The sequence below is a fragment of the Cebus imitator genome, unplaced genomic scaffold (assembly GCF_001604975.1).
Source record: "Cebus imitator isolate Cc_AM_T3 unplaced genomic scaffold, Cebus_imitator-1.0 Scaffold287, whole genome shotgun sequence".
NCBI classification, from domain to species: domain Eukaryota; kingdom Metazoa; phylum Chordata; class Mammalia; order Primates; family Cebidae; genus Cebus; species Cebus imitator.
Window position 1 is genome coordinate 1070280 of NW_016107602.1, and position 9634 is coordinate 1079913.

Below are 9634 nucleotides of genomic sequence, written 5' to 3' on the forward strand. Positions count from 1 at the left end.
GAGGTTGCGGTGAGCCGAGATCGCACCATTGCACTCCAGCCTGGGTAACAAGAGCGAAACTCCGTCTCAAAAAAAAAAAAAAAAAAAAAAAAAAATTCTGCCTATAAAATTACTTATTTGGGTATTTGTAAATTGGTGTTAACAAATCCTAATGATATTCAGCTCCACTGGATACACTGAAAATATTGATCTAACAGCTCTATTTTAAAATGTCAACATTTAAAATTCACTGGAAATTACACCCTTTGCAATAATTCAAACTTGTGCCAATCATGTTAAATATCATTTTAAGAATGTGCAAAAGGGTGTGGGATTTTTCAAAATGCTTTTAGGGGGCTAGGCATGGTGGCTCACACCTGTAATCCCAGCACTTTGGGAGGCCGAGGCAGGCAGATCGTGAGGTCAAGAGATTGAGCCAATATGGTGAAATCAAACCCCATTTCTACTAAAAATACAAAAATTAGCTGGGCATGGTGGTGAGCACCTGTAGTCCCACTACTTGGGAGGCTGGGAGAGCGTGCCATTGCACTCCAGCCTGGTGACAGAGCAAGACCCTGTCTCAAAAAAAAAAATGCTTTTAGGAAGTATTCAATTAAAAACCACAACTTTCATTCTTTCAAGTGTAATCCATACTGAGCATATATACATTGAAATAATTTTTTTTTTTTTTTTTTGAGATAGAGTCTCATTCTGTTGCTCAGGCTGGAATGCAGTGGCACGGTCACGGCTCACTGTAACCTCCATCTCCTAGGTTTAAGTGATTCTCCTGCCTCAGGCTCCAGAGTAGCTGGGATTGCAGGCATGCACTACCATGCCGGGCTAATTTTTGTATTAGCTGAGGGTTTCACCATGTTGGTCAGGCTGATCTTGAACTCCTGACCTCAAGTGATCCACCCACCTTGGCCTCCCAAAGTACTGGGATTACAGACGTGAGCCACCACTCCTGGCCTGAAATATATATTTTTATATAAATTGCTTTTCTTTCTCTTCTATGTTGCAACTCAGGCATTATTTCAATTAAAATTATGTGCTTTTGTAGATTTTTATTATCTCTGAATTTGCTTTGGAATAAAAGAGGTATCACAAAAGATTGATCATAAAAGGGAGAACATTAGTTCTGATAGGGTTGAGGGCTATAGAGAGGGTTTTACAGACAAAGACTTGACTCTCACTCTGAGTGAAATGGAAGATTGCCAATTTCAGTGTAGTGGTGAGCTCTAGCCCATGTTTTAACAGCATCAATGCAATTACTGAGCAGAAGGTATGTTGGAGGGGAGCTGGCATGGAAGCAGGGACACTAATCAGTGGGCTTATGTAGCCATCCGGGTGTGAAGTGATGGGAACTTGGACCAGTTGGAAAGTAAAGAACACTGGTTGAAGTGGACACATTCCAGACCTGTCTGGGGTATCCTATATGTCCATGGGCTCAATGGGCTAAAGCAGAATTTTAAGGATCTCAGCCCTTCGATCCTAGTTGGTGGCAGCTCAGAACCCTGGGCTCAGCCTCTTGTCTATAAATACTTCCATTTCTAATTTGTCAACCTTATTTTACTTGTTTTGTTAATACAAACTTTTTTCATTCCAATGAAATAGTCCTAAGAATTTTAGATTGATTTGAAATTTTGAAGTTTTGGTTTCCTTTGCCTATTTGTTGGCTTCTTACTGAACAAAGAAATAAGGAACATAAAAGACAAAAACGCTAGGACTGACGTTTAAAAATTTTCTTACTTAGCCCTGGGGACATAAAAGTAGCTAAGTAACTTCTCTTTTCAGAAGCAGGACAAGGGTGTAGATATGCAAAGAGATGCTCCATAGGTTAATCTGCAATGTGTTTAACATTAGGCTCCCTCTAAAAAAAACTGTTATCAAGAATCTGGGCTGATTTTACCTTTGTTGCCATTATATTTCTTTCTCTTTTTTCCTTGAGGTATTGCCATATGGCCTCATTGCCTTCAGCACACACTTCTTTTGGGGGCTCTTCCATGGGATTGTCCATCAGTGTCAGGACCTTAATATTCACTAGGGAATCCAAATTCTCTGGAAGATGGGTGAGCAAGTTGTCCTCCAGCAGTAATTCTTTCAAAGCTGAAAAGATTTTTTTTAGTGGTGGATTAATCTTAAGAACAAACAATATTAACTTGTCACCTAATCCTGCCCACATGAGTGAGGGATCCAATTCTGCATTTGCAAAAGGAATGAGAGGAAGGATACACAAAACTTTTATACCATCTAATAAAAGTTCTATCTCTATGTTTGCTCCTTCTCTTAATGAAGAGAACAGAATTCAGTCTCCAGATATTCCAAATGTTTTGTTTGTTTGTTTAGAGCAACAGTTTTTAGCTGAAACTGACAGCCCATTGGCAAAAATCACTCAGGCCCTGCAGTTCCTAAGGTCAGCAGAGTATTGAGGGGTTTTTGTTGTTGTTTGAGACAGAGTCTTACTTTGTCATCCAGGCTGGAGTACAGTGGCATGATCTGGGCTCACTACAACCTAATTTTTGTATTTTTAGTAGAGATGGGTTTTACCATGTTGTCCAGGCTGGTCTTGAATTCCTGGCCTCAAGTGATCCAACCACCTGGGCCTCCCAAAGTGCCAGGATTGCAGGTGTGAGCCACTGCATCTGGCCACGTATTGGAAAAATGGACTCTTCATGCTGTTTCCCACAGGCCTCACTACTCGCTGTGATTGCTACAAGCTTTGGCACATTGGTGTTACCTGCCTGATCCCTAAAGACTGTGGAATGTGAGACACCAGGTTCACATAGTCATTCCCTTGCTACTCTCAAGTTGAAAAGCAAATTAAGTTTTTGAAAAAAATTACTCTTTGGTATAAAAATAATATATATAATTTAAATGGAATTGTTCGTCTGCAAAAACAGCAAAAGATGAAAATAATTCTCCCTCACCATCCCTTTCCCACCAACCCTCTCACATCTTAATTGTCACAAGGAACCCCTGTTATTGGATTCCTGTGAGTCATTACAGAAAATCTCTAGGTACATGCAGGCCTATAGGTATATGCAAATAAAACATCATAAATGAAAATATTATCATATTATATAGAATGCTCTGAAACTGGTTTTTTAGCATAATGGACTATCTTTAAATAGTTCACTGAAAGAGAAATAAAAATGCTTAATAAGCATGAAAAAGATGCTTAAAATCACTCCATGGGAGAAATGTACATTTAACACCAAAATGCAGCATTTTACCAATCAAACAGACAGGGATGAAAAGTTTGGTAGTACCCAGTAGTAAGGAAGGAGAAGAGAAAAATTATGTTTAAATACTACTTAGTGATAAATGACTTATAAACTCAGTCACTTTTCTATATGTGGTTCACCAAAAGAGAAGATAAATATAAAAAATGTGGTCATGAGACTGAATGTTTAAAGAACATAAAATTATGTACATTTCAAAAAAGATCATATCAAAGTGCATTCTTTAGTCCAGTTTGTCTTTTGCTGTGCCATCTAATAAAAGGCTTCCAATTAAATAAGGCAAGGCAAGCTATTTTTTTTACAACTTCTTTTTAACAATTCAAAGTTATTGAAGCCAGTCAATAAATATTAGAAAAAATAGTAAACACTGAAAATATTTGAGAATATTTCACTCCTCCAGGGATCAAGGACAGGGTAACAATTTATGGTGAGGATCATTACTAAAGAGTACTGCATACAACCCCTTGCCCCCAGTTTTTGTTTTGTTTTGTTTTGAGACAGAGTCTCACTCTGTTGCCCACGCTGGAGTGCAGTGGTGTGATCTCGTCTCACTGCAACCTCCACCTCCCAGATTCAAGCAATTCTCCTACCTCAGCTTCCCATGTAGCTGGGATTACAGGCACAGTGTCATCACACTCAGCTAATTTTTGTATTTTTAGTAAAGATGGGGTTTTGCCATGTTGGTCAGGCTGGTCTTGAACTCCTGACCTCAGGTGATCCGCCTCTCAAAGTGCTGAGATTGCAGGTGTGAGCCACCGTGCCCAGCCCAGCCCCCAATTTTTTAATGTCTTGTGAGTAGGCAAGACATTCCTTCATCCTTTTCTCATTAAAGAATAGCCATAGTACATAAGCCTAGGGAATTCAGAAAATGTACATAAGCCTAGGGAATTCAGGAAAAAAACATTTAAAATCTGGTCCCAGTGGTTGCTCAGCAAAAGCATGTTAAGCAGATGGATGAATATACAGACAAAGAATGGCTTAGTCTACTGGAAAATGTTTGGGAGTTTAAATAGGAATCATATATAGTTTTCCAGGTCAATCATGTAGTTCCAAAAGTTCCCTGCTAACTTCACCACTCTGGGCCAATACTTTTTCCTTTATTCAAGTGGCTTAGTGAGCTAGATGAAATTTACTGCAGGACCCCAGCTCCAAATTCTGGCATATAGTAAGTGTGCAGTAAATTATTGTTGGCAGTGTAATGGACATATGGGTGAATGCAAATTTTCTTAGCAGTTGCTATTTACTTTTCCATTCCAATAAACAACTTAACTGCCTTTGCAAGACTTAGCTATATTAATCAGGACCTGGCCTCCCCCATGCCACTAAGTGAGCCCTGCAAAGAAGTGATGGGATACACTCAATTCTGTAAACACTGAGATTGGTCTTTAGAAAAGCAAGGAAGCCATTCGCTATGGGAAATGCTGGCCACAAACTCTACCAGGCTGTGGATGTACTAAGTTCCCTCACCTTGTGCTTGGCAAATGGCATCTGGAAGTTGTTTAAGCAAATTGTGCCGGCAATCAAGAACTTCTAGGTTAGGCATTGACCCCAGGGACATGGGCAGGTACTCCAGATGATTGTTCTCTATATATAGCTCCTTGAGACTCTGAAATAACATGAGTATACCATAATAATATACCTTGATAAGTTAATTATAACCAGAACACCTGTGGGTGCCTATGCATTTTTTTTTTTTTTATTATTCTTTCAATGGGGAACTTATGCACTGGGATAAAGGAAAAAAACATATTTAAAGGACCATCATCAAGACATAAAGTTATTTTTGAGTAAATCCATTAAACGTGGTTTCCATTTATGTAGGGAGAAGAGACTATAGACATCTAATGCTTATTTGTTTCATCAGGACTTTATGAAAAAAATAATTTGAATAATTTGACTACATTTATTATTAACTCCTTTTTAATAGCTAATTGTCTGTGGCAGTTGCTACAGAATAACTGCCTCAAATATCAACCCAATATTGCCTCAGTGAAAGTAGCCAAAATGCATAGGGAATGGGTTTGAGTTTATTTGAAATAAACTATTTTCAACTTCACTGGGCAAATATCTAGTGCTTGCACTTCACCCTAAGATTGTGACATGACATTTACAAAGGACAAGATGATGAAAGGTATTTCTATGAACACAGGGCAAAGGACTGGAGAAATAGGAATAGAGACACTGTGTCATGGTGAGAACTACCTACACTATACATGCCATTGCATGACTGGGGGTTATGTGGTGGCCCATGCCTACTTTATCATCATTAAGAGTGCGGCAGGCTGGGAGCGGTGGCTGATGCCTGTAATCCCAGCACTTCGGGAGGCCAAAGTGGGTGGATCACCTGAGATCAGGAGTTCGAGACCAACCTGACCAACATGGCGAAACCCTGTCCCTACTAAAAATACAAAATTAGCTGAGTGGGGTGGCGGGCATCTATAATCCCTCATACTTGGGAGGCTGAGGCAAGAGAATCACTTGAACCCAGGAGGTGGAGGTTGCAGTGAGCCAAGATTGTGCTATTGCACTCCAACCAGGGCAACAAGAACGAAACTCCGTCTCAAAAAAAAAAAAAAAGAAAAAAAAAAAAGAGTGCTGCAACAGGAACATGAAAAAAATCAACAGTTCTTTAAAGGATGAATATAAGAAGACACCCTAGTATGGCTACTTTGCATGAGGTTATCCCGTTGCTTTGCAAGTATTCCTCACAGCCCTGTAGATCTACGAAGCTGGTGCAACATGATTTCCTTTTTTCCAGCAGGGAGAGAGGTCACACTTCCCCTTACAGGGAATCCTGGGCACCAAAATGCAGGCTCCCAGCCATGTCATTTGTATGATATTCTTTAACTTCAAAATAATCCAGTTTTCAGGGGGCTACTTACAAAAAGTGGAAATTAAATGGAAAGAGGTATGACCCAATTTCTGTAAATGAAACACACCAAGTCACACAGTGGAAAGAAGTATCACAATAAAATGTTGAAGTGTTGTTCATGGACAGTGGAAACCTCAAAATGTAAAAACAATCGCTTGTTTGAAGCTGGAAGTCTAGTATGGATGATTCTACATCTGGCCTGTGGGACCTCATATTTTCTCAGTTTCAGCCAATTTAAGGGACAGTGGCAGTGGCTTCTTAGCCAGCTCATCGGGGGAGGCTTACCTGCAGTTTCCCAATGTGTTCTGGCACATAGGTAAGTTTGGATCCCTGGTCTTGCCCAATGTATAATTTCTCTAAAGACTCTAAAGAAAAGACTTCCTCCGGAAAGGAAAGGAACTCATTTCCTGTTATTCCAAGTATCTTCAGTTTTGAAAGTGAGCCCAATTCTGAAGGTAACTGGAAGTATTCCAGAAAGATAAGTTTCAGGTCAAGATTATTTTTAACTGTCAGCAAATAAACTGGGCTTTTGGTTTTGAGGCAGACTGCTAAACAACAAGTGGAATAACTTAGCCTCTCCTACTGATGGAAAATTGTGTATATATCTGCATTACAGTATTTATACTTGTAGATCTAAAGCCTCTGCTCTTCACTTTTATGCACTACTTTAAACTAGAGCAATTTTTTCCTTGCTGGGTGCAGTGCTCACGCCTTTAATTCCAACACTTTGGGAGGCCAATCAGATCACCTGAGGTCAGGAGTTCAAGACCAGCATGGTCAACATGGTGAAACTCCGTTTCTACTAAAAAATACAAAAATTAGCTGGGTGTTGTAGCAGGTGCTTGTAATCCCAGCTACTCAGGAGGCTGAGGCAGGAGAATCTCTGAAACGCGGGAGGCAGAGGTTGTAGTGAGCCAAGATTGCGCTACTGCACTCCAGCCTGCCTGGGCGACAAAGCCAGAATCTATCTCAAAAAAAAAGAAAAAAAAAAAAAAAGCCGGGTGTGGTGGCTCATGCCTATAACCTCAGCACTTTGGGAGGCTGAGGCAGGTGGATCACCTGAGTTTGGGAGTTCAAGACCAGACTGACCAACATGGAGAAAACCTGTCTCTACTAAAAATACAAAAAAATTAGCTGGGCACGGTGGTGCATGCCTGTAATCTCAGCTACTCAGGAGGCTGAGGAAGGAGAATCGCTTGAACCTGGGAGGCGGAGGTTGCAGCGAGCTGAGATCGTGCCATTGCACTCCAGCCTGGGCAACAAGAGCGAAACTCCATCTCAAAATAAATAAATAAATAAATAAATAAAAATAAATAAAATTGGAGCAATTTTTAACCAACGTTCTTGCCATTTATGAACTGCAGTATGGCAACTGCTTGACACTATTGAAAGAAAAATACTAAAATTATGTGTAATGTTGTATTCATAACATTCATAATAAATTCAGTGATTAGAACTAATTTAGTGATGTGACTCTTCATTCTAAAAGGCTTTAATAATTTTGAAACTTCAGTTGAAATCTCAGTTGGAAGCAAACATATATTCACACCACTTCTAATTAGTGTTCAGTGAACGCTGTTATGGCCCTATCCTGTCATGTTCTGCTTTCCAGTGAATACTCAGGCTTGTGAACCCTATGTGGGAACTGAGTCGGCATTCAGAGTGCCAGACTTTCAGGACTGGAAGGCCTAAGGAAGGTTCTCTCTTCCAACCCTCTAATACAGTGGTTGCATACATTCTATAGCAAGCCATCCAGTTGTTATCTAAACACCACCTCCTGTGAAGAAAAGCTCATTTCCTTCTATGGCTTCTTCTAACCATCAGATTTCCTACTTTAGTGCAGCCAAAATCAGCCTCACCATTATGTCCATTTATCAGTTTCTTTCTGGCCCATAGGAACCACATGGGAAAAATCTAATTTTTTTTCTTTTCTATTCTTTTCTTTTTTAGACGGAGTCTCATGGAGTGTCACTCTGTCGCCCAGGCTGGAGTGCAGTGGCATGATCTTGGCTCACTGCAATCTCCTGCCTCAGCCTCCCGAGTAGCTGGGACTACTACCTCAGCCTCAGGAGCCACCATGTCCAGTTAAGTTTTGTATTTTTAGTGGAGTGGAGACGGGGCTTCACCATGTTGGTCAGGCTGGTCTCAAACTCCTGACCTCAAGTGATCCAGCATAGTGACAGCCAGAAAGGGAATCCGTACCTGCCCTATTTTATTGTCATCCAGTGCCAGGACTTCCAGGTTCTTCAGCGCACAGATCTGTGGTGGGCAGTGGTCCAGATGGTTCTGGCTGAGGTCCAGGCAGCACAGGTTGATCAGGCGCCTGAAGGAGCCCCGCAGCCTGCGCAGGCCGGTGTTTCTCAGGTAGAGCAGGTGCAGCGAGGTCCACCTGCAGATGAGGCGCGGCACCTTCTCCAGGCAGTTCCCACTCAGCCCGATTTCCGTCATCTCCCTGAGCTCAGCGAGGCTGTTCGGGATGGAGTGGAGAAGGTTGTGGGATAAATCGAGCACTGACAGTCGGCTACATTGGCACAGAGACGCCGGCAGAACGCGGAGGTTGTTAGAAGCCACGAAGAACTTCTGCAGCCGCGTCAGGTGCCCGATCTCTTCTGGGATGGCACCGATTTTGTTCTCGTCCAGGTCAACGATCTCCAGGTTGTAGAGAACGCAGAGCTCCTGTGGGAAAGCTTCAAATTGGTTTCGCTTCAGGTAGATCTCCCTCAGCTTGGTCTGATTCGCTATTTCCTTGGGCAGACATTTCAGATGGTTTCCGGTCAGTCCGAGCAGCTCCAGGTGGTGGAGGTTTTTACAAATAACAACGGGAATCTCCTTCAGGTTGGTCTGGTAGAGCCGGAGCTCACGCAGGGCGCGGAGGAAGCTGACGACAAGAAGGGAGGAGGAGAAGATGGGGTTGTAGCTCAGGTCCAGGCTCTCCAGGCTGCTCAGCAGTCCCAGAGCCGGGCACAGGCTCCTCAGGTTGTTCTTGTCCAGGTAAAGGACCCTTATGTTCTTTAAACGCTGAATCTCCTGGGGAATTTCTTCAATCTGGTTATTCTCCAAATGCACTTCTTCTAATTCTGTGAATGCGAAGATCTCCAACGGAATGGCAGTCAAGCTCTGATTAGAGGCATTGATGAAAAATGTTCTATCATTGACATGCTGTGGATCATTTCTCTGAGGAATTTTAGGTGAACGTTCTACTGATTTTACGTCTTTTAACATTATTGCGAAGAAACGTTCAAATATTCAAAATCTGAAATATTGTGAAAAGGATAGGAAAAAAAATCAGAATTTATCTGCCACCAGACTTGCTATCCTTAAGAAAAATAAAATTAAAACCTAGTTAATTAGACTTAGTGCTTGAAATTATGACAGAACATAAAATTTAGGTTTTTGCATTTCATGTTAAGAGAAGAGTTAAAGTGTTAACTCCTTCCCCTAACACGTAGACTCACATGAAAAAAAGATTAATTTCAGATTTATTTGTTTTATTTATTTTTGAGACAGTTTTGCAATTGCTGCCCGGCTGGAGTGCAATGGT

The 9634-nt window shown here is 41.3% G+C and overlaps 1 protein-coding gene across 1 annotated transcript in view; it reads right to left on the minus strand.

Moving 5' to 3' along the window:
* The window catches only part of LRRIQ4 (leucine rich repeats and IQ motif containing 4), a 12603-nt gene extending 3263 nt beyond the window's left edge, over positions 1 to 9340 (minus strand). The window contains exons 1-4 of the mRNA XM_017501983.2: positions 8296 to 9340; positions 6379 to 6552; positions 4689 to 4827; positions 1889 to 2085 (exon numbers count right to left, since the gene is read on the minus strand). Of these exons, the coding sequence (XP_017357472.1) occupies positions 1889 to 2085; positions 4689 to 4827; positions 6379 to 6552; positions 8296 to 9315 (1530 nt within the window). The 5' untranslated portion in view covers positions 9316 to 9340. The remainder of the gene's footprint in view (positions 1 to 1888; positions 2086 to 4688; positions 4828 to 6378; positions 6553 to 8295) is intronic.
* Positions 9341 to 9634: the final 294 nt, after the last annotated feature.